Genomic DNA, 24745 nt, shown 5'->3' on the forward strand with positions numbered 1-24745 from the left:
GCAGCAATAATAACTGATTATGGTCCTTTTAAGTATGTTATTTTTACCTTAAATAATCTAAGCTGATCTTATTGGTTTTTAGTTTGAAATTTCATTTACCAGAAACTGGTCAATTAGGTATTGTTACAGAGACTGGTTATCATGATGGTGTTTTGGGTTTGATGCAAGAAGAGGTAAGTTTAGTCAATATTAGAATTGGATATCTACTTGGATAACTCTTAGCATTATCAAATAAGTTGACATTATATGTTATTAAACAATTAAATATTAATATTTACGTTTTGAATCTTTTTGAATGATAGAAAGTGGAAATGTGTTTCTTACCATTGGCACTGGACACTGTAAAAGCGCCCGGTGGATTCACACCCGTTATATCAGAAGAAAGCTATTACATAAGTTCAATTCGCAATTTGAATGATGGTACTTCAGCTGTTGTTTCTAGTTTAGCGTCAGTCAACACGATTCCCATAATATTAGCTATTTTAATCGTTTTGCTATTGGAATTGGTTGTTACTAAGCACTTCAACATTGAATCCATTGTCAATGTCATCTATCAATCCTTTGGTACTTCATTTTATCAGAATTTATCTCGACATTCAGCATGGTTTTGCCTCATTCTAATGATTATCCTAATGTTTCCTGTTTACATTTTCGATGCTTCATTCAGCACTCAAACTATTGTCGGGACTAATGACGTTAAAATTGATACATTGAGAGATGTCATCACCTATGGAAAGATTTCATTCTTTATAGAAGGTATTTCTATGTACGATTGGTTCAAAGCTAAAGTGACTAAGGACTATGGTGATATTTACGAGCGTTCAAAATCCAATGGATTAGATAAACCATTCGAACTTGGACCTGTTCCTATTTTCAGACCCGCAGACAGAATGGTTCTTCCCGTCTCTACTTTAGGTGTAAAGATAGCCCCATTAGTTGCTCCTGAAATACTTGGGCCTAGTCAGGTTCATTATTTTTCAGAAAGGCCCTTTCACAAGTCTGTACAAGCTTTACTGTTGAGCTTCAAAACTCCTAAATCAATAAAGAGAAGGGTTAACATTATGTAAGTACATTTTCATTTTTAATAATTGCATTTTCATTTAATGCGGACCATGACAATGTCGAAATATAATTTTCAAAAGCTAATCAATTCTTCTATTTGCTTCAGAACTCAAAGGGTCGCTCAGGCCGGACTCGCCACAAAAATAGAAGCAGATATCTACATCGAATCTATACTTAGCTTTCATCCAGCAAGCTTATTTGACTTTTACAAATCGGAAATTCCACGAAACTCACTCGAAGTAAACTGGAAATCTCTAAATTTCAATGCATTTTGTGAGATATTTTATGGATACATTTCATTGTTAGTCTTGGTATTAATTGTTCAAATTATTGAGCTAATAAGTGTCTTGCTATTCAAGCGTCAAAGGATAAGAAATACAAACTTAATTGTTTGAAAGCTGTAAACCAATGCAATTATTGTATAAACAACCTTACAATCCAAACAATTATTAGTAAAAATAATAATATTAATAATAATTATAATATTAATAAAATATTATTAATAAAACAAAGTGCTATTTTCATCAATCATCTGTTTACTGCAAACCAAAAAATTAGGAACAAAACTATCAAAATCAAACAATGTTAATACAATACGATAAATATTATTATATTAGTAATAAAATCGAACTGAATTCTCATTAGCTATTCGAGGGCCGTCTGTTTATACAACTCTCAAAATTTTAACTAATAAATAAGGTATGACTGGTAAAACATGGAAATAAATAAATTTAGTTTAGGGTTGATTTGGGCGCATCAGTCCTTTTCCAGACTTTTATTTTTTTAATAATTCGTGTCAATAGATGAGGGAAATGTCGAATTTTGAGGTCAGTTCTCTTGTGAACCATTCTAACCTTCAGCAATTTTTTGAAACGGGCAAATTCGCGCGGCGTCATTTTGGTCGGTTTCTTTATTCCCAAATTTTCTATTAATTCAATAGACTGCACCTAATTTGATTTAATAAGCCTTCAGTTGCTTACTGCGTTCATACAAACTTATTATATTTTGGGATTAAGGTATGACTGGTAAAGTTTGACAGTAAAGCGTACATGATTTGGGTGTTCGAATTTTTTTCCAGGCCTTAATACCAGATTTTTTTAATTATTTCTGTCAATAGGCCAAGGAAATGTCGAATTTTGCTGTCAGCGACCGCCAATTATCGTTGATAGCCGTTTAGTCCTTCTTTTAGTCGTTAAAACGCTCAAAACTCTGTTGCGTCATCTACGTCGGTTCACGGCCACATTTATTGAAGTTATTACAGTTTTTTGATTTCCGACCCTCACACCAACCCTGTAGACTGACTTCGAGTTGGTATCACTATGCTGCGATTGCTCTAATCATTCGTATAAACTTTACCCTGGGCGGTCGCTGACAAAAAAAATATTAATTTAGGACTATCACTATCACTAAGACCCATACTGGACAAATAGAGAGTTAAAACTAATTAAAACGCATATCAAATGAAAGCCAAGAAAATTTCCGTTAAATTAAGTCTGATTTTGTGCAAATCTGTCGAGACGTTGAGCCGCCATGAAAGATTGTAAAAATTACTGTCAAACTTTACCAGTCATACCTTATCACTAGCAAAATTAACTATGAGATTTTAACTAAATGCAACCAGCTTTCAATTGCATATCAAATTTGCTTAATAATTATATCTTTCGTATTTTGATACTCAAAATTCACACTCTTCATTCTTAAAGGGTAAACGCTCGAGATCAGAGATCATTTAGTCCCGTTCCATTTCGATCAAGAGGTAAGCTGACATTGGAATGATTGTTTAAAGTTGTTTTATCATTAATTTTTGTACATTTGTTTTATTAAGATATGAGTGCCACTTCCATGGAGATGGAAGACCAAGTAGAACCAGAAATGGAACCACTTTTTCGATCCGAAGAGAGTACAGTTCCTATATTCACTTCAGGATCGAGTGAAGAGTCCATTGAAGGAGATGGAGAGGGAGAACCAGAACTTGAAGTTATACTCTTTTTTTGGAGGCACAAGTAAACCTCGAACGACTCGGTGAAATAAGTTATACTCGAGATTTGAAAAACACCAATTTTAACTCGGAAATGTACCAGAAGAAGTTGACTCGAGCTCATGAAGCTCTATCTCAAACTCATCTTGCTCGTTCCCTTCCCATTCCAAACTTGGCAACTCTAAACGTAATCCACAGACTGTCGATTTTTTGGCCAAACAGGTTGATAAAAAAGTTTGCTGAAGAGTCAACGACTCTACCAGATCTTGACTTAGCAGTTAATCCTTCAGATAATATTGTTAACGATTCAGAACAACAACAAACTCATTAACATGGTAGTTTGGTGGTAATGGTATGGTTGTATGTTTGTTGTATTGCCTGTTGGAAAGCAAGAAATGGAGGACGAAGACAGTGTTCCTACAAACCAATCCAGATCACGACCTCTTTCACCCAAGACTGATAAACTAAGTAGAGGTTACTCAGCTGAAGGGTCTAGCAGACTGAAGCGAACTGACTCAACTTATGATAGTGAGACTAGTGAATCGAAAGAGCTTGAAATCACAATTGACGCAGATCCTCGTCATCCATTTTCAATTACAGAGAAGGTTACGAGTGAAGAAAAGCGTCGAACTAAGCAGGGTATCGGTAAAATTTTAAAAACTTTTACCGAAGAATCTAAACCGTCCGATCAAGCTCAAGCAAATTCAGAGCAAAAAGCCAATAAAAAATCCCCCGAAGCATGGAAACTGTTGGATGAACCTCCCGGAGTCCCAATACTTCCCTTGAAACCAGCTACAGAGCGTTTATTACCAATAGGACCGACTGTGCGTTTACCAAAGAAGCCGGGATCACCATTTTTTAACCAATCCAATCAATCTTCCTTCTCTTATGCACCTTCGCAATTCGCTCATTCACATCAGCTTCCACAATCTGTTCAACCATCTCATTCTTTTTTACCAGCTCAAAGTTCATCACTTTCACATGTCTCAAAATCTTCGACGAAATTTAATCAAAACGAATGGATTCTAACAATGAATGCAAAAGACATTTTCTTGATATTTTTGCATATTCGATAGACTGGTCTGAATCAATAAGAATTGGAAATTCAGTTTGAATTAGTCTAAATTGTAAGAAGGTTTAAACGTGATAAACTAAATTGTTTTAATTATCTATTTCGTCTCTACTTTCAGTCATGGAAAGCAGATTTTGTTTGTACTGTTTATTAAAGTGAAAGTAAATATTAAATTATTGATCGTTGGTAATTAAATGATTGAAATGTTTCTTTTGTTTATAACTGCATTTCAACTAAACAGACTAAACGTCAACCTATGTGGTGAAAAATGAAAGCGGAAATCTTAATGAATGTTTTGTCTTTCGAAACTCTGTAGAAACAGGATTCTAGACATTAATATTCTGTACACGCCATTAGGATAGAATTAATTTTTCAATGATACTGTATAGTTTTACTGAATAATGTTCAAAATGGAGAAAAGAAATTTAACTGTTGGTGCTTTTTCGGTGAGAATTGAAATTAATCTGTGATCCTGTGCTTAACATATATTTTTATATTGTAGATATCGTTAGCTGAAGTATTTGTCGAAGAAGATGGCGAAATTATTCCTGAATTGAAGTCGCTCAAACGACTTGCAGCAACTATAACCATAACTAATTATGGCCCATTTAAGTATGATATTTTTACTTTGAACAATCAAATCACATTAATTGTTCTTTAGTTTAAAATTTCTTTTACCAGAATCTGGTCAATTAGGTGTTGTTACAGAGTCTGGCTATCATGATGGTGTCTTGGGTATGATGCAAGAAGGGGTAAGTTTATTCAAATATTTCATCAATTATTATTAGTTATAATTTATATCTGCATGGATAACACTAGTCATTGTCAAATACTTTAAGCCTTTTAATGAACCTTAAAAATTTAATTTTAAATATTTAGTAATACGTTTTGTCTAACTAAATCTTCTGGATATAGAAAGTGGAATTGTGTTTCTTACCATTGACACTGGACACTGTAAAAGTACCAGGTCAATTTACACCCGTTATATCAGAAGAAAGCTATTATATCAGTTCAATACGTAAGGTGGGTGGAGGTGCTTCAGCTGTTGTTTCTAGTTTAGCGTCAGTCAACACAATTCCCATACTATTAGCTATTTTAATAGTTTTTCTATTGGAATTGACTGTTATCAAACGCTTCAACATTGCATCCATTACCAATGCTATCTATCAATCCTTTGGTACTTCATTTTATCAGAATTTATCTCGACATTCAACTTGGTTCTGTCTCGTTCTAATGATTATCATAATGTTTCCTGTTTACATTTTCGATGCTTCATTCAACACTCAAACTATTGTCGGGACGAATGATGTTAAAGTTGAAACATTACGAGATGTCATCACCTATGACAAGATTCCGTTTTTTGTAGAGGGCATTTCCATGTACGATTGGTTCAAAGCGAAAGTAACTAAGGACTATGGTGATATTTACGAACGTTCGAAATCCAATGGATTAGATAAACCATATGAACTTGGACCTATTCCTGTTTTCAGACCTGTAGATAGAATGGTTACTTTCCTCTCTAGTCTAGGTGTGAAGATAGCACGTCTAGGTGCTGATGAAATATTACATGAACCTAACCAGGTTCATTACTTTTCAGAGCGACCCTTTCATAGGTCTGTACAAGCTTTGCTCTTGAGCTTTGAAACTCCCGAGTTGATAAAGAAAAGGATTCATCTTATGTAAGTAAAACTTAATTTTTGTAGACACACAATTTCGTTAGCAATGTAAAAATGATATTTCCAAAAGCTAATCCATTTTTTATTTGCTTCAGAACTCAAAGGGTCGCTCAGGCCGGACTCGCCACAAAAATAGAAGCAGATATCTACATCGAATCTATACTTAGCTTTCATCCAGCAAGTTTATTTGACTTTCACAAATCGGAAATTCCACGAAACTCACTCGAAGTAAACTGGAAATCTCTAAATTACAATGCATTTTGTGAGTTATTTTATGGATACATTTCATTGTTAGTCTTGGTATTAATTGTTCAAATTATTGAGCTAATAAGTGTCCTGCTATTCAAGCGTCAAAGCATACATAATACAACCTAAATTGTTCTGAAGCTGTAAACCTAATCAAGTGCTACTAATTCATCATCCAGGAATTTCCAGTTTATTTCTGGAAAAGAATGAAAACAAATCCCAGCAAATGTATTATATTTTCGTATGAAAATCATAAAATGTTTTAATGATTAGTTTAGATTGAATTGATTTTAATTTAATGTAAAAAAAACATTATGCAGAACATCTTTATTATTATTATTTTATTATTATTCGCCTTGGATATTCTCGCAGTTTTTTTTGATATTTTGCATATTTGCTGGACTCTTGGGAATAAATAAGTATAAAATTCAGAATTAGTTTGAACAGCTTTATTTCAAATTGTATCAAAATTTAAACGTGATGTTCACACTTTTGTTATAAACTAAATTGTTACATTCATTAACTTCTTCTTCACTTTTAGGCATGAAAAGTAGATTTTTAATTGTTCTGTTATCAAAGTGAAAGTAAATAGTAAATTATTGATCCTTGGCAATTAAATGATTGAACGTTTCTTTTGTTTATAACTTCATTTCAACTCAACAGAATAAACGTCAACATGCATGGTGACAAATGAAAGCGGAAATCTTAATGCATGTTATTTTTTCGAGACTCTGGAGAAAAAAGTTCTAGAAGTTAATATTCTGTGGGATCGAACCATTAGGATAGGGTTATATTTTCAATGATATAATTTTACTAAATAAGTAAGTTTCAAAAAGTTTGCAACCCAACGGTTTTTTAGTCATCCTCTAGAGGATCTCCTCTTAGACTAGACACTTTTGCACCATTTTGGCTGTTATAAAAGACTTCAACAAATCGAGTTCAGTTAAAACTAAATAAAAGTTAAAACTTGGATCGCTTTTTGTACAAAAATGGACTTAACTTGTATAACTTTCGATGAGATTGCAAGAGTAATTTAAACAGTAAATAAAGCTGACTGCATTTTCAACTATTGATTTGAAATACTCTTGTTAACGGGAAATCAAATCAACATTCAAATGTTAATTCGCATACTACTTTAAATTGAACATCGTGGGAATTTTTTCATGAAACTCATTTCTCTGGTGTAACTTCTGACGGCCAACCAGAAAATGTACTTATTTTGAGAAATAAAATTTTCTGTCCAAACTAAAACAAATAAGTTCGATTTTAAGTAAACCGATTGATTTCTGTGACTTTATTAGCTAGAGAACTAAAACTTATTATTATTCAATAAAAAGTGTTGGTAGATCTAATGGATCGAATGTATTTTTCAATATACTTAATAAAGTACCAACAGTTCTCTTGATTTTGGCCATTGGCCTTAGAACTTTGAGCCTCAGTATCTCGAAAATGATAGCACCCACAATCATCTTGTTTTTACATAAAAAAATTGTTATAAAGGTTTAAGTGTCAGGTTAAAGCTTCTAATATGAACTAAATTGTTTCATCTATTAATTTCTCTCTACTTTCAGTCATGACTCATGAGAAGCAGATTTTTAATCGTTATTTCAGTTGTTTATCAAAGTGAAAGTAAATATTAAATTATTGATCGTTGGTAATTACATGATTGAAATGTATCTTTTGTTTTTAACTTCATTTTTACTCAGCATAATAAACGTCAACCTAGTAGTAAGAAAAAGGGTAAAAAATGAAAGCGGAAATCTTAATGAATGTTATGTCTTTCAAAACTCTGTAACAGAAAAGGTCTCGAAGTTGATATTCTGATCACGCCATTAGGATAGTACAGCTTATAGATTTTTTCAATTCAGTATCATTTTACGTAATAATTTCATCATGTCATGTTCATGAGGGCGAAGTGCAATTTAACTATCGGTGCTTTTTCGGTGAGTTTAGAAATCGATCTGTGAGTTCTGTGCTTGACGGATACTTTTATATTGTAGATCTTTGGGCAAGGATTTGTTGAAGAGGATGGCCAGACTGTTCCTGAATTGAAGTCGCTTAAACGACTTGCAGCAATCATAACTGATTATGGACCTTTTAAGTATGATATTTCACCTTAAACAATCCAAGTCAAATTAATTGACTTTTAGTTTAAAACTTCATTTACCAGAATCTGGTCAATTAGGTGTGTCAACAGAGACTGGTTATCGTAATGGTGTTTTGGATTTGATACAAGAAGGGGTAAGTTTATTATAATTTATATATTTCTGGTATACTCTTGTCGTTGTTAAGTTGATAGTATATGCTATCAAATCTTTTAATAGGCATAACTATTTACGTTTTGAAAAATGTTTTCGTTGATAGAAAGTGGAATTATGTTTCTTACCCATCGCACTCGGACACTCGGAAAGTACCAGGTCAATTTACATCCGTTATCTCAGATGAAAGCTATTACATACATTCAATACACAATTTGGGTGGTGGTACTTCATTAATAGTTTTGCGTCAGTCAACACAATTCCCATATTGATTGCTATTTTCATAGTTTTAATACTGAAATTGGTTGTTATCAAACGCTTCAGCATTGAATCGCTTGTTAATGCTATCCTTTGGTACTTCATTTTACCAGAATTTATCTCCACATTCAACTTGGTTCTGTCTCATTCTAATGATTATCCTAATGTTTCCAATTTTCATTTTCAATGCTTCATTAAGCACTCAAACTATTTTCGGTAATAATGACGTTAAGTTGAAACATTGCGAGATGCCAAGATACCGTTCTTTATAGAAGGTATTTCTATGTACTATTGGTTCAAGGCTAAAGTCACTAAGGATTATGCTGATATTTACGAGCGTTCAAAACGGATTTGATAAACCATACGAACTTGGTCCTGTTTTCAGACCTGCAGACAGAATGGTAACTCTCATCTCTACTCTAGGTGCTGATGAAATATTACATGAACCTAACCAGGTTCATTACTTTTCAGAGCGACCTTTCACAGGTCTGTAAAAGCTTGTCTGTTGAGTTTTAAAACTCCTGAGTCAAAAAAGAGAAGGATTTATCTTTTGTAAGCATACAATTTCGCTTAATAGCATGACAATGTCAAAATGTTGTCTCGGAAGCTAACTTATTGTTTTTCTTGCTACAGAACTCAACGGTTAGCTCAAGCCAAAATCTCGGAAAAGGTAGAAGCTGATATCTACGTTGAATTTATCTTAAGCTTTTATCCAGCAAGTTTATTCGACTTTTACAATTTGCAAATTTCACGAAATTCACTGGAAGTTAACTGGAAATCTCTAAATTACAATACATTTTGTGAAATATTTTATGGATACATTTCATTGTTAGTCTTGATATTGATTGTTCAACTTGTCGAGATACTATCTTGTATGCTCAGTTTCTAACGATGCGGTACCAACAGAGATCGTTTTAGTCCTGTCTCAGTTTGATCAAGAGGTTGAACGTCAAGTACCAGAACTTGAAGTTATACTTGAAAGTCCTAAATCAGAAGAATACGATGATTTTGAAGCTGCAAGTTTATCTGCAGATGTGATTCTCGAGAATGGTAAAGGGATTGAAAATAATTCATTGAAAGTCGTTCAGAAAGAGGATTCAATAGCTTTTTCGAGGACAAGGTATTTGCGCTTTTGATATTTTATCAGTAAATTCTGTGCACAGAAAATGTCTCATGAAAATTTGTTTTTTAGATCATTTTGTTAATTTACTTTCGTATTGAACTCTTAAATAATAATGGTGATAAATCAATTTTTAAACCATAATTTCTATCACAACTGCATATTAGATCGAATTGAATTGAATGCAAAGGACATTTTTTGATATTTCGCATATTCGATGGACTAGTCTGAATCAATAAGAATTGGAAATTCAGTTTGAAGTAGTCTGAATTGTAAGAAGATTTAAATGAAAATTTAGATCTACTTTCAGCCATGAAAAGCAGATTTCGATTGTGTTGTTTATTAAAGTGAAAGTGAATATTAAATTATTGATCTTTGGCAATTAAATTATTAAAATGTATCTTTTAATTAAAACTTCAATTAATCCAGGGTGGAACATGGAGACGGAAATCTGGTTGTATGTTATTTTTTCGAGACTCTTTAAAAGAAAGATTCTAGAAATAAAATTCTGTACACGCCATCAGGATAGGGTTATTTTTTCAATGATACTGTATATTACTGAATTAATAATTTTACTGAATGAAGTTCAAAATGGAGAAAAGAAATTTAACTGTTGGTGCTTTTTCGGTGAGAATTGAAATTCATCTGTGAACCCTGTGCTTAACATATATTTTTATATTGCAGATACCGTTAGCTCAAGTATTTGTCGAAGAAGATGGCGAAATTATTCCTGAATTGAAGTCGCTCAAACGACTTGCAGCAATCATAACTGATTATGGTGGATTTAAGTATGATATTTTTACTTTGAACAATCAAATCACATTAATTGTTCTTTAGTTTGAAATTTCATTTACCAGAATCTGGTCAATTAGGTGTTGTTACAGAGACTGGTTATCATGATGGTGTTTTGGGTTTGATGCAAGAAGGGGTAAGTTTATTCAAATATTTCATCAATTATTACTAGTTATAATTTATATCTGCATGGATAACACTAGTCATTGTCAAATACGTTAAACCTTTTAATGAACCTTAAAAATTTAATTTTAAATATTTATTAATATGTTTTGTCTAACTGCATCTTCTGGCGATAGAAAGCGGAGTTGTGTTTCATACCATTGGCACTTGACACTGTAAAAGTACCAGGTCAATTCACACCCGTTATATCAGAAGAAAGCTATTACATCAGTTCAATACGTAATATGGGTGGCGGTACTTCAGCTTTCATTGATAGTTTTATTTCAGTAAACACGATTCCCATACTATTAGCTATTTTAATAGTTCTGCTATTGGAATTGGCTGTTATCAAACACTTCAACATTGAATCGATTGTCAAAGCTATCTATCAATCCTTTGGTACTTCATTTTATCAGAAGTTATCTCGACATTCAACATGGTTTTGCCTCATTCTTATGATTATCATAATGTTTCCTGTTTACATTTTCAATGCTTCATTCAACACTCAAACTATTGTCGGAACTAATGACGTTAAAATTGATACATTGAGAGATGTCATTACATATAACAAGATACCGTTCTTTTTCGAGGGTATTTCTATGTTCGACTTGTTCAAAGCTAAAGTAACTAAGGATTATGGTGATATTTACGAACAATCAAAATCCAAAGGATATGATAAACCATACAAACTTGGACTTATTCCTGTTTTCAGACCTGCAGACAGAATGGTAACTTTCATCTCTACTCTAGGTGTGAAGATGGCTCGTCTAGGTTCGGATGAAATACATGAGCCTAACCAGGTCCATCACTTTTCAGAGCGACCCTTTCACAGGTCTGTACAAGCTTTGCTCTTGAGCTTTGAAACTCCCGAGTCAATAAAGAGAAGGATTCATCTTATGTAAGTAAAAATTATTGAGGGCATACAATGGCTTGTCATGCAATGTCAAATGATACTTTCAAAAGCTAACTCATTGCCTTATTTGCTTCAGATGTCAAAGATTAGCTCAAGCCACAATCGCCAAGAAAATAGAAGCTGATGTCTACATTGAATCTATTCTAAGCTTTTATCCTGCAAGTTTATTCGACTTTCACAAAGCGGAAATTCCACAAAATTCAATCGAAGTTAACTGGAAATCTTTAAACTACAATACATTTTGTGAAATATTTTATGGATACATTTTATTGTTAGTGTTGGTATTAATATTACAACTTATTGAGCTCCTAAATGTCCTGCTATTCAAGCGTTAAGTTCATTGTAAATGAAAACTGAATTGCTCGAACGCTGTAAACCTAATCAATGTATTAATCAACCAAATAATTAAAACACAGTCTTATTGTCTCTCAACTGTTATAAGCCTTTGAACCTTCCATAATAATTGGTTTAAAGTTAGCGCCTCCAGGAACCGGGTTCCTGTCTTTTCCTTTTCCTCACTGTTTTCCCCTCTTCTCTCGCTTACCCTTCCACCTCTGTGATTTCTATTTGTATAAAAGGAAACTCTTTCCTTGTTCAATTTAACTTTAAGTTCACCTTTAATTGTGATAATCTTGTCAAAGTAAAATCTAATTTTGTTACTTAATTTGTGTCATCTAATTAATTGTTAGTCGTGTTAGACCAACCAGTGGTATTTTAGAACGATTAGTTAGGGTGATCACAACATATGGTGGAGATCCTCGTCGGTTTTCTGTTTCCTCTCGTTTTGTTCTTTTTGTCCCTGTTTTTCCTGTGCATCCTTATTTCCTATTTCCTTGATTTTTGGTTGGGGGGATTATGGCTCTCCCTGCATCTTCCGCTTCGACTGAACCTGGTTCAGGTACGACTGTAGTCTTTAATGAAAAAGACATTCCTCATTCATCGAAAGATTTCATCAAGACATTGAACGCTAATTTGGCTACCCTAAACGCTAGCATCAGAGCTAATGCCAACAAGATGGAATCTGTTATTCAAACAGTGAATAGAAACTCTGAGGAGCTGATTCGATTACGAACCGAGTTCGGAGAACAAGGTCAGAAAATAACTGACATGGACAATGTTATTTCAACTCTTACCAATCAGATTGGTCAAACAAATGGAACCATGAATGATGGCTTTCAAGAGACATTGACTAATACGACAAGGACAACACAGTCAGGGGTTAATAATCCAAATAGAACTATTAATCCCTTTAGTTTGATTAACTCCTACAGTGAGGAGAGTCCCCGCACTGAGGTTCGCCCATTAATTAAGCCGGTGAAACTACCTATCTTTGAAGGTGATCACTCAAAGGCAGCAACCTGGTTGCGTTCATACGAGCAAGCTGCAGCATTGAATTATTGGACGGACGCGGAACTAATTAGAGGAGTTGGATCGTGCTTACAAGGTGAAGCAAATACGTGGTTTTGGTATATTTACGGACCTAAGGTGGAAAATACTGAACAGACGTGGAACACTTTCAAACAACTATTCTCTGAGACTTATCTAGAAGATGAAGATAAGTTTGTTCTATATGAAAGTCTTGTCTCCCGTATCCAGAAACCCGATGAAGGGATAGGCACTTATTTCCACAATAAATTAGCGCTTTGTATGGAATACAATCGTAAAATGCCTGAAAAAGAGACTGTTAGTTTCATTCTCAGAGGTTTAAATCCTAGCATCAGACCTACAATAGCCTCTTTGCTTGATCAAAAGGGTTATACACTGGTAAACTTGGAAAAATTGATCAGAATCAATGATCATTACATACCAGTACAACCTAAAACGAAAGAAAAGAAATCAGAAAAGGTTCTTCCTTCGCCTCCTCGGCCAAGTTATAACACAAGGAATTCGGAAGTTCGTAATGAGTCCAGACCAGACAGACCAAGACGAACATTCACATTGACATGTTATAATTGTCTCGAAACTGGCCACTCAGTGAGAAGATGTAGGAAACCCATCAATATCGAGAAAATAAAAGAAAATCAAGCAAGGCTACAGAAACAGAACAAGGAAACGTCTGTTGAAGCTTCTACTGTTGAAGTACCTGGTACTGAAAATGAAACTCCAAGTTCGGTTCAACTCGAAGAGTTGGAAGAAGACGGTAGAGATTGGCGATTCTTTACTGGAGAGATCAACCTGGTTGATATTAATGCTAATTCAATTGCCATTAACCCTGTTAATGTTCATGCTTTTATTGGTGAGGTGACATTACCCTCATTGATTGTACGAGTTAATGAAGTCTCTTGTAGAGCTTTAGTGGATACTGGCGCTCGTTCGTCGTTGATAAAGGAAGAGTTCAGGAGTAAAATCGGAGTTGACATTAAACCTTGGCCTTATGGTGCTTTACGGATGGCCAATCAGACTCTTGAACAACCTTTGGGATATTGTGAGACCTCTATTCGTGTTAATCGCCTCCTCATACCTACCCGATTTATCGTTATGCGTCGGTTAGGGTATGATTTGCTGTTAGGCTCGGACTTTTGTAGTCGACACAATGTCCGGATCGATTACGATAAGAAAAGCGTAATCTTATTGAAGCCTCACCCTGATGTGACTCGAACTTCACCTCAGGAGAGGACCATGTTTTTACTTGACCAAGAGCACCCGGAAGTTAATGTAGTAGATTTATCTGCTTTTGAGGATATTTTTGCTCAGGATGAGAATGACGTTGGTTGCATCCCGGATGCCTATCATTATATTGACACTGGTAACCATCCACCTATCCAGCAGAAATATTATCAAATTTCAAGTATTGAACGAGAAGTTATTGGGAGACTTGTTGATGATATGTTGACAGCTAAGATTATTATTCCTAGCACAAGCCCGTGGGCAAGTCCGATCGTCCTGGTGAAGAAGAAAGGTGGCAAAACCAGGTTTTGCATCGATTACAGAAAATTGAATGCTATCACTTTACCTGATCCATTTCCTATTCCTCGTGTTGAGGACGCCCTTGATATGTTGGAAGGTTGTAAGGTCTTTTCGACATTAGACATAGCAGCTATGTATTGGCATATCAAAATGAATCCTGCAGATCAGCCGAAAACAGCGTTTATTGTACCACAAGGCTTATTCGAATGTAAAGTTATGCCCTTCGGTTTGAAAGGAGCCCCAGCAACTGCCTGCCGTACTATGAGTCGTGTTCTTGCAGGACTCAATTATATCAATTGCTTCATTTACTTTGATGATATCCTGGTTTTTGGGAAAGATCAGGATCAACACGATGTCAATTTAATCGCTGTCTTAACCAGGTTAAGAGAATGGAACGTTAAATTACGAAAAGAGAAATGTTCTTTTAATTGTGCAAGTATCGACTATCTGGGATACCATATTGATGAAAATGGTATTTCCCCTAGCTCTGCCAATATTGAGACTGTCAAAAATTTTCCTTATCCCAAGGACTGTAAGGATGTACGTCGCTTTCTTGGGTTGTGCTCTTATTTTAGACGATTCATACCTAAATTCAGTGAGATTGCTCACCCCCTGTCTATAATGTTGAAAAAGAATTCGGAATTCTGTTGGAGCTCAAAGGAGGAAACTACATTTAATCATCTGAAAACTGTAATCACTCGAAAACCAGTTTTAGCATGTTTTAACACTCAGGGTACTATTGAATTACATACAGACGCTTGTAATTATGGTATCGGAGCTGTGCTTTATCAGGAGCAAATAACTGAGAACCGGGTTCTCAAGCCTGTGTGTTTTGTATCAAGGACCTTAAACCCTGCTGAGGTCAATTATGGTGTGACCGAGAAGGAGTGCTTGGCCATTGTATGGGCTACGCAAAGATTACGAACTTATTTGTATGGACGCCAATTTGTAATCGTTACCGATCACTGTGGCTTGTGTTGGCTGAATGTATCCAAGGTTATAAACCAACGCCTGACGAGATGGGCTTTGAAATTACAAGAATTTTATTTCCTGGTTAAATATAAATCGGGACGCTTGCATGGCGACGCTGATTGTGTATCAAGATACCCTCTGCCAAATCGGAGTGAAGAACTAGATGACTCTCATATCTTTCCAGGGAAGGGAGTTGACGAACAGTTGGTTGTGATGAATGTGGAATATGGTTTCGACTTTAAACAAGCCCAGCAAAATGACTCGTTCTGTCAACGAATCTCTGAACTGCTGAACTGTCAAACCTTGTCAAAGAGGTCAATGAGACGATTACTCAAGAGGTTCTCCTTCCAGGAAGGAATATTGGTTTTCCGAAGAGGGGATCGCATAGTTCCTGTACTACCCAAGGCACTGAAACTGAATCTGATTCAGAGTGCTCATGCAGAAGGCCATTTGGGTATTAACAAATGCCTTGAGAAAATAAAGTTACGCGTTTACTGGCCTAAGATGTCCCAGGATGTTAAGGAATTCGTTCGTGCATGTAAAGATTGTCAATTGAGGAAATCCTACCCGACTACAACACAAGGATTGATGATTCCAATAAGAAATCCTGACAAAGTCTTCCAGGATTTAAGTTTAGACCTCACTGAAATGCCGATAAGTGTGAATGAATTTCGGTATGTGGTATGTATAAATGATCGATTAACAAAATACGCAGTGGCTGCACCTATCAAAACCGCTGAAAGTGAAGAGGTTATAAATGCCCTTTATAACCATTGGATTATGCGTTTTGGAGTTCCCGTTTCTTTACTCACTGACCGTGGAACTAATCTATTAAGTGAAACGTTTCAAGATTTTCTGAAAATCTATGGGATCAAACACCGATTGACTACAAGTTATCATCCTCAATCGGATGGTCAGACTGAGCGCTTCAATGCTTATTTGGGCACCACTCTCTGTATATATGCCAAAGATAACCCAAAAGAATGGGATAAATATTTGGATGAAGTTATCTTTGCTTATAACATTACCCCTCATCTGAGCACAAAGTATTCGCCCTTCTTCCTAGCTCATGGTATCGAAGCCAGATTACCTTGGGAAAGTAAATTAAACATCCAACCCGGTTGGCTTGATGTTTCCACTCGCGAAGAAGCTTTGGATAAAGCAAGAGAAATTGCTAAATTAAACATTCAGAATCAACAACGAAGGTCTAAAGAATACTATGATCGAAGTCATAAAGACATTTCCTTTCAGAAAGGTGATTTTGTGCTCATCAAGCAACCTTTATTGGTAAAAGGGAAAAACAAAAAGTTTGTTAATCGTTTCAAAGGCCCATATAAGATAATGCGAAAACTTAATTCAGTCAACTATGAAGTGATCAATACGAAAGGACCCATAAAAATAGATGTTGTCCATGTCAATCGAATGCGACCTTATCATGACAATAAGGTTCACGACAACAATGGAACAGAGGAACTAGAAATGGATGAAATACTTGATTTCTAATTTAATTTAATTTAATTTAATTTTTGGATTCATCGAAGACAATCGATTAATCGGTTATGGTTGGCGCCTTTGGTCACCACATTTGTTCTCTTCTCCATTTCCTTTCCTTTTGCCTATGGGTTAACACCTTTTACCCTTTTCTTTTAATTTTTTTTTTGGGTTTTTCTTTTATCCATTTGGGGTTACTCATTTTTTTATTTGTTTATTGTTTCTGTAAATTTGTGAAGTACTTTGGGTACAATTGTGATATCCGTTGAATCAGATTCAACTCTTTTTCTTTCTTCTTTGATGTAATTCATCTTAATCTCAACATGGCTCGTTATGCGATTCCTGGAATCGATGATGACATTGAGATCATCTTTGAGGGTGATCCTGTGGATAATCATCCTGACCCTTTTGCCATTCCTTTACGGATTAATGCCGCTGAATTAAATAATTGGCCACCACCTAATCAACAACCCGATGTTCCTTGGATTGGTGGGGAATTAAATGATATTTATGAGATAGATGAAACGCAATTTGTTGATCCTGAAGCTTGGAAGGATTACCGTTGTACCATTTGTTTGGGTTTTGCTAAGGACCCACAGATTCATTCCACTAGTCCACCTCCTGGTTGTGGAATTGTTTGGTGCCGTTCATGTTTAGCTGAAAGTATTCGGAGGAGCAGGGATATCAGTTGCCCTGTTCACTGTAAAGGTAATGAGTTATTGAGAAGATCCGTTGGTGATTTGCCTCTTGTGGGTCTGAAGAATTCGGTGGCCAGAAATGCTTTGGAACTTTATTGTAAATATAAGGATCAAGGGTGTATGGAGATAATCAGAATCTCTAATTATAAGGACCATGTTGACGCCTGTGACTTCAATCCGGATTGGTGTCGGATTTGTAGGTGCTTAAAGACATCAGACAATCACGATTGTGTTGCTTATGTTAATAGGTTGCGAACTGAATTAACTGATAATGAGCTTGTCCAAGAGCAACAGAGGACCGAACTGAATAATCAGTTAAGAGAAGCCAAAGCTCGGATAGTTGAATTGGAACAAGTAATTATGAATGCGAGAGATAATGTTGTTCCACAACAAGCACCCAATCAAGAGTTAGAAGAAACTCTTCGGACTTTACGTGAAGAGAACCAGGTTCTCAGAAGGAGATTAAACCGACAAATTGAAGGTTACATGACCAATCAACGATGTCACCTACGCTATTATGACAGATGTCCTCCGATTAATGTGAGATATGGAAACCGAACGATGACCGTTAATGACCTGTCAGTGGACACTCCTGCTTCTGTTTTACGAAATCGAATTATTAATGAATTTGGAGAAGATATTGGGGCTATAATTAGATGTGATTACACTGTGTTGGATCCTCAGCGACGCCTTCGACAGCATCAAATTGGACATTCACCATCATGGTGGATTGTGCTTCCTACTGAGGTTCGAGTACGAAATGGACAGACTCTACGGATAAACCTCCAAGGATATGGACCAGTAGTTTGACCTAAGAATGGGGGATTGTTATAAGCCTTTGAACCTTCCATAATAATTGGTTTAAAGTTAGCGCCTCCAGGAACCGGGTTCCTGTCTTTTCCTTTTCCTCACTGTTTTCCCCTCTTCTCTCGCTTACCCTTCCACCTCTGTGATTTCTATTTGTATAAAAGGAAACTCTTTCCTTGTTCAATTTAACTTTAAGTTCACCTTTAATTGTGATAATCTTGTCAAAGTAAAATCTAATTTTGTTACTTAATTTGTGTCATCTAATTAATTGTTAGTCGTGTTAGACCAACCAGTGGTATTTTAGAACGATTAGTTAGGGTGATCACAACACAACTATCTGGTTACTGCTAACCCAGAAATGATAATGATATTATTATTTTAATATTAATAATCTGTGTCTAAAAATTATTGAAAAACTCGATAAAAGCAATTTATTAATATTTATCGAACTAATGAAGATCAAGAGCCAAATTCGGTACAGACGGATAGCTAAGTTAATAAAATAGAACTGAATTCGACTTTGCTGAACGATTGTCATCTTGTTTATTTGGCCATACTTAATGGATAAACATTGCTTAGACTGCTTTGGCTCTCGGTTGACCAATAAAGATCAATGAATGTAAAATAACTTATCGGATGATTCGTTACAAATGAAGCTATCTAAATTAATGTAATTCAGACTCAGATGACTCAGAGATTCAGAAAACAGACGTAAATTTTCAATAGATGCGAGACTCATTCTCAGGTGTTGTTGCAACTGTTTTGCATAAAATGAGATAGTATTTTACGTCAAGCAAACTGAACTAAAGCGAGTTCGAAATTTCAACTTTGCACTCGATTTTCTCGAAAACTTCTGACCATAAAAATATTTTGATTTCACGAATGGACTCAGTTTTAATACCTCTAGAAACTCAGCTCTAGCAAGTCAGCTCTTATACCAGAGCACCTTAATATCTGTAATAAATTGATAATAAATTGTATGAAGATTCAAAACGTGATGTTAAAACTTTTGTTATAAACTAAATTGTTACATTTCTCTTCGACTTTCAGTCAATAAAAGTAGATTTTTAATCGTCATTTGGGTTGTTTATCAAAGTGAAAGTAAATAATAAATTATTGATCCTTGGTAATTAAATGATTGAAATGTATCTTTTCATTGAAACTTCATTCCAACTCAGCAAAATAAACATCAACATACAGGGTGATAAATGGAGGCTGAGAATTTCAAATATTGTGCTTTTTTCGAGACTCTGTAGAAAAAGTTTTTAAAGTTAAGATTCTTTAAGATCACGCCATTAAGATATAAACAGATATAAACATTTTTGGGCGAGACTACTATGACATAATTTACTTGAGTGTCATTCATTATGGTGAAAAACAATTTAACTGTTGGTGCCTTTTCGGTGAGTTTGCAAATCGATCTGTGAATTCTGTGCTTGACGGATATTTTTATATTGTAGGTTCCTTTTGCTGAAGGATTTGTCGAAGAAGATGGAGAGATTGTTCCTAAATTGAAGTCACTTAAACGACTTGCAGCAATCATGGCAGATTATGGCCCATTTAAGTATGATCAATCATGAGCATTTTCACTAATCAATCCCAATCAAATTAATTGCCTTTTAGTTTGAAATTTCATTTACCAGAATCTGGTCAATTAGGTGTGCTTACAGAGACTGGTTATCATGATGGAGTTTTGGGTTTGATGCAACACGGGGTGAGTTTTTCAAGTATTTTATCAATTCTTATTAGTTATGATTTATATCTTCATGGTTAACACTTGTGATTGTCAAATGTGTAAACAAACATAATTTAAATACAATCTAAAAGTAAAAATATTAGCGTTTTGCAAAATCTTTTTGACAACAGAAAGTTGAATTATGTTTCTTACCAATGGCACTGGACACTCAGAAAGTACCAGGGCAATTTACACCCGTTATATCAGATGAAAGCTATTACATCAGTTCGATACGTAATATGGGTGGAGGTACTGCAGCTTTCATTGATAGTTTTATTTCAGTCAACACAATTCCCATACTATTAGCTATTTTAATAGTTCTGCTATTGGAATTAGCTGTCATCAAACGCTTCAACATTGAATCGATTGTAAATGCTATCTATCAATCATTTGGTACTTCATTTTATCAGAACTTATCTCGACATTCATTCTGTCTCATTCTAATGATTATCTTAATGTTTCCTGTTTTCATTTTCAATGCTTCATTCAACACTCAAACTATTGTCGGGACGAATGACGTTAAAATTGACACATTGAGAGATGTCATTACTTATAACAAGATACCATTCTTTTTCGAGGGCATGTCTATGTTCGACTTGTTCAAAGCAAAAGTAAATAAAGATTATGCTGATATTTATGAGCGTTCAAAATCAAAGGGATTTGATAAACCGCACCAACTTGGGCCAATTCCTGTTTACAGACCTGCTGACAGAATGCTCACCTTCGTCTCTACTCTAGGTATAAAGCTGGCTCCTCTGGGAGCGTCCGAAGTACTTGAGGCCAACCAGGCTCATTATTTTTCAGAAAGGCCCTTTCACAGGTCTGTACAAGCTTTGCTGTTGGGCTTCAAAACTCCTAAATCAATAAAGAGAAGAATTCATTTTATGTAAGCATAAAATTGTATTTTCATGAATATTTGTTAACTTGATAGCTTTATAATGTCAAAATGTAATCTTCAAAATTTGTTTTATTTGCTTCAGAACGCAAAGGATAGCTCAAGCTGGAATCGCTAAAAAAGTAGAAGCTGATGTCTACGTTGAATTTATATTGAGCGTTTATCCAGCAAGCTTATTCGACATTCACAAATCGGAAATTCCACGAAATTCACTCGAAGTTAACTGGAAAGCTCTAAATTACAGTACATTTTGTGAGATATTTTATGGATACATTGCATTGTTAGTCTTGGTATTGATTGTTCAACTTGTTGAGATACTAATTGTCCTGCTATATAAGCGTCAAAGGATAAGAAATGCAAACTGAAGTGCTTTGAAGCTATAAACCCAACCAATGTCTTAACCAACCTAACAAACAGACAATTAAAAGTTAATTCATTAAATCGTCTGTTTTCTGAAATACAAACACTGTTAATATAATAACATGAATGTAAACCTCTTATTTGAACTTATTAAAGTTGCTTTAGCCACTGTGCTCTCAAATTGTGCCTCACTTTAGATCGTGTTCGTACAATATTAATGAATGTTTTACATAAATATACCATTTACATGTAAGGTTGTGGACTAACTATTCAAATTGCGACAGTTAGACTTGACTTACAGAAGTCAATCGACCGTTGCAAAAATGATAAAACCTGCAACTAAACTCAACTAAGGTCCATTGTGAGACTCAGGTCAACTTGAAAGTTAATAACATCTAGTCCATCAAAAAGACAATTAATTTAAAGTAAACAATTTTAATGAAGTCTGTATCAAAAGGTCTTTCATCAGATAGGGCTTTCAGGTAATTAACTTGAAAGACTATTCAAATTGAAATACTGAATATTTGCCTTTATATTCATTTTATTATTTATTTTGCAGATGTCATCTTTTAACTATTAAGAAATATTTAAATACTCCTTTTACTGTAAATTACATGGGAATTGATATTTTCCGTGAATATTATTCTATTACTTTCAATGTATTCCAACAATTTCTCGCCTTATACTGTCGTCTGAACACAAAACTATTTGATTAAAGTTAATTTTCTGAATGATCTATTTGATAATAAACTTTTTGAAACAGACTTTATATTAATTTCATATTAACTGTATTTTGATGGACTTAATGTTGCAAATAGATAAATGGATTCTTATTTATCTAGTAGGTTCATTATTAAAGACATTAATATTCAAGCCTTTCAAAATTGAAATGGTTTGGACATTTCAATATATTAGTTTTAATCACGATGAACCATTCACTGAATCAATTTACATACAAAATAAAGCAGCTTTTCGGAGGAAATGCAATTCCCTATTTTGTTGCTTGCAGAAGATATTTCGTGAAAATTCATTAATAGTTGGTCGTTCAAGAATCTGGATAAACATTGCATTCTCACAACTTATGTGTAGCTCATAGTAAAGACCAATACAGAACTATTCACAGGAAAGCATTTTTAGCGATTATCGGAATTCAAAAGCTAAAAACTTGCTAACTATTTAAAATTACCTTGCGACTGATTCGATCTGCTATTTCAAGTTCAATTAGGTTTTATTATCAATCAATCTGCTGCTAATACGAAATTATGATAAATTGAATAACCAATAATGGATTTACATTTTGTATCTTCATCTTAATATAAAATTAACTTAAATCATGTATCATATGATTCGTTGTAAATGAAGTTATCTGAATTGATGCAATATCGAAATATTACTACAAAATTGTAATAAACATGCGGACTAAACTTTTCAATGTAAAGTGTTTGTTGATATTGATATGTTTGTCTGATGTAAACGTATGAAGTTTGTAAACGAATGTTTTGTGTAAAAAAAGTTATTTATTAAGCAAATTTAACATTTGATTGTCTAAACGTGGATACATTAATTAATTAAAATAAGTGTGAACTAGGCCTTGAAGTACTGGAAGAAATGGAAGCGATGAATTTATCAGTTGGTGTCTTTACAGTGAGTAAAAGCTGATATGAAACTAATAAAGATTCGTCAAATGAAACAACTCAACGGATTATTTTTGCTTTAGATACCGTTATCCGATGGGTTTATCGAAAAAGATGGTCAAATTGTTCCTGGACTTAAGGCTCTTAAAGACTTTGCATCCTTAATGACCGAATATGGCCATTGCAAGTAAAATTTCAGTCAAGTGTAACAAGTTAACCTATTTTAACCTTTTTTTAGTTTGAAATTTCATTTACCAGAATCTGGTCAAATAGGTGTTCTCACAGAGACTGGTTATCATGATGGTGTCTTGGGTTTGATGCAAGAAGGGGTAAGTTTATTCAAATATTTTATCAATTATTATTAGTTATGATTTATACTTTTATGGCTAACTCCTGTCATCATTGTCAAATGAGTTGACAATACACCAGTTTTACATTTAAGTTTTACAAAACCCTTTTGACAACAGAAAGTAGAATTGGGTTTCTTACCATTGGCACTGGACACTCAAAAACCACCCGGTCGATTTACACCCGTTATATCAGAAGAAAGCTATTACATCAGTTCAATTCGCAATTTGGGTGATGGTACTTCAGCTGTTGTTCCTAGTTTAGTGTCAGTCAACACAATTCCCATACTATTGGCTATTTTTATAGTTTTAATTTTGAAATTGGTGGTTATTAAACGCTTCAACATTGAATCCGTTGTCAAAGCTATCTATCAATCCTTTGGTACTTCATTTTATAAGAATCTATCTCGTAAATCAACATGGTTCTGTCTGATTTTAATGGTTATCCTAATGTTTCCTGTTTTCATTTTCAATGCTTCATTCAACACTCAAACTATTGTCGGAAATGCTGATGTTAAAATTGATACATTGAGAGATATCGTTTATTACGGCAAATCACCGATATTCATTGAAGGAATGTCAATGTACGACTTGTTCAAAGCCAAAGTGACCAGAGATTATGGCGATGTTTACGAAAAGGCTAAAGCTAAAGGTTTTGGTGTACCCTTTCAGTTAGGGCCCATACCTGGTGTGGAATCAATAAAGGATTCAGTTGCTGTTTTAATTTCTAGTAAAGCCAAAAGGCTTGCTCCAGTTGTTGGAGCATCAGCTGGGTATGTTGATCCTAACCAGGAGATGTACTTCTCAGAAAGAGATTTTCACAGGTCACTACAGGCCATACTTATGAGCAATAAATTAGCTTCCGGTTCATTCGAGCCTAAAATCAAGAAATTGTGAGTAATTTATATTTATCATTGATATATAATTTGAATCTTTTGGTCTTCAATTTTGATCATGCAGCATATTAAATGTCTTTGAAAGTGGAATTGGCGGAAGAATGGAAAATAAAATTTATATCGATTTCATACTGAGCGCTAACGTATTCCCAGTGTCCAAATTTGACTTATTCAAAAGTGAATTGTCTACAAAATCAACTGATCTCAATTGGAAATCATTAAATTGGAATGGATTCTATCAATTATTTTACTTTTATATTGCTTCTCTGATTATCGTGATAGCTATTCAATTCGGTGAAATAATTATCTTCAAATTAATGAGTGTATTAAAAAACCCATAATTTAACACTCATACCAATCAACTCAATGTATTCCTGTTCACATTTTTTCTGTGTTAGTATTAGGATACTCAAATGCAAATTAAACGTTTTATTAATTACTTTGAATGAACTTCCATTTTGAAACG

General features: G+C 34.4%; 5 protein-coding genes across 6 annotated transcripts; all 5 read left to right on the plus strand.

The window, feature by feature from the left end:
- Positions 1 to 306: 306 nt before the first annotated feature.
- On the plus strand, positions 307 to 1496 carry LOC107368440 (uncharacterized). Its single transcript, XM_025162193.2, has 2 exons — positions 307 to 1063; positions 1169 to 1496. Exons 1-2 carry the CDS (start codon positions 312 to 314, stop codon positions 1455 to 1457), a joined length of 1041 nt encoding a protein of 346 aa, XP_025017961.2. The 5' UTR covers positions 307 to 311; the 3' UTR covers positions 1458 to 1496.
- Positions 1497 to 4769: 3273 nt separating this feature from the next.
- LOC149094816 (uncharacterized) lies at positions 4770 to 6349 on the plus strand. The gene is made up of 3 exons (XM_089268478.1): positions 4770 to 4864; positions 5028 to 5791; positions 5884 to 6349. The coding sequence occupies exons 1-3, from the start codon at positions 4850 to 4852 to the stop codon at positions 6161 to 6163; spliced, it is 1059 nt and encodes a 352-aa protein (XP_089124604.1). The 5' UTR covers positions 4770 to 4849; the 3' UTR covers positions 6164 to 6349.
- Positions 6350 to 10261: 3912 nt separating this feature from the next.
- On the plus strand, positions 10262 to 11969 carry LOC112539548 (uncharacterized). The gene is made up of 5 exons (XM_089265997.1): positions 10262 to 10297; positions 10355 to 10458; positions 10508 to 10598; positions 10762 to 11522; positions 11614 to 11969. Exons 1-5 carry the CDS (start codon positions 10262 to 10264, stop codon positions 11870 to 11872), a joined length of 1251 nt encoding a protein of 416 aa, XP_089122123.1. The 3' UTR covers positions 11873 to 11969.
- Positions 11970 to 20290: 8321 nt separating this feature from the next.
- On the plus strand, positions 20291 to 21583 carry LOC112539824 (uncharacterized). The gene is made up of 2 exons (XM_025162615.2): positions 20291 to 21033; positions 21128 to 21583. Exons 1-2 carry the CDS (start codon positions 20303 to 20305, stop codon positions 21405 to 21407), a joined length of 1011 nt encoding a protein of 336 aa, XP_025018383.2. The 5' UTR covers positions 20291 to 20302; the 3' UTR covers positions 21408 to 21583.
- Positions 21584 to 22728: 1145 nt separating this feature from the next.
- Positions 22729 to 24718, plus strand: LOC112539539 (uncharacterized). Of its 2 annotated transcripts, none has more exons than XM_089270279.1 (5): positions 22729 to 23046; positions 23120 to 23223; positions 23275 to 23365; positions 23504 to 24156; positions 24344 to 24718. In XM_089270279.1, exons 1-5 carry the CDS (start codon positions 23011 to 23013, stop codon positions 24618 to 24620), a joined length of 1161 nt encoding a protein of 386 aa, XP_089126405.1. In that variant the 5' UTR covers positions 22729 to 23010; the 3' UTR covers positions 24621 to 24718. The 2 variants fall into 2 exon arrangements, with proteins under 2 accessions (XP_089126405.1, XP_089126404.1); XM_089270278.1 differs by having other exon boundaries at positions 22736 to 23046; positions 23504 to 24276.
- Positions 24719 to 24745: the final 27 nt, after the last annotated feature.

Source organism: Tetranychus urticae, chromosome 1 (assembly GCF_039701765.1).
Source record: "Tetranychus urticae isolate SD_2017Ah chromosome 1, NJAU_TeUrti_SD_1.0, whole genome shotgun sequence".
NCBI classification, from domain to species: Eukaryota; Metazoa; Arthropoda; class Arachnida; order Trombidiformes; family Tetranychidae; genus Tetranychus; species Tetranychus urticae.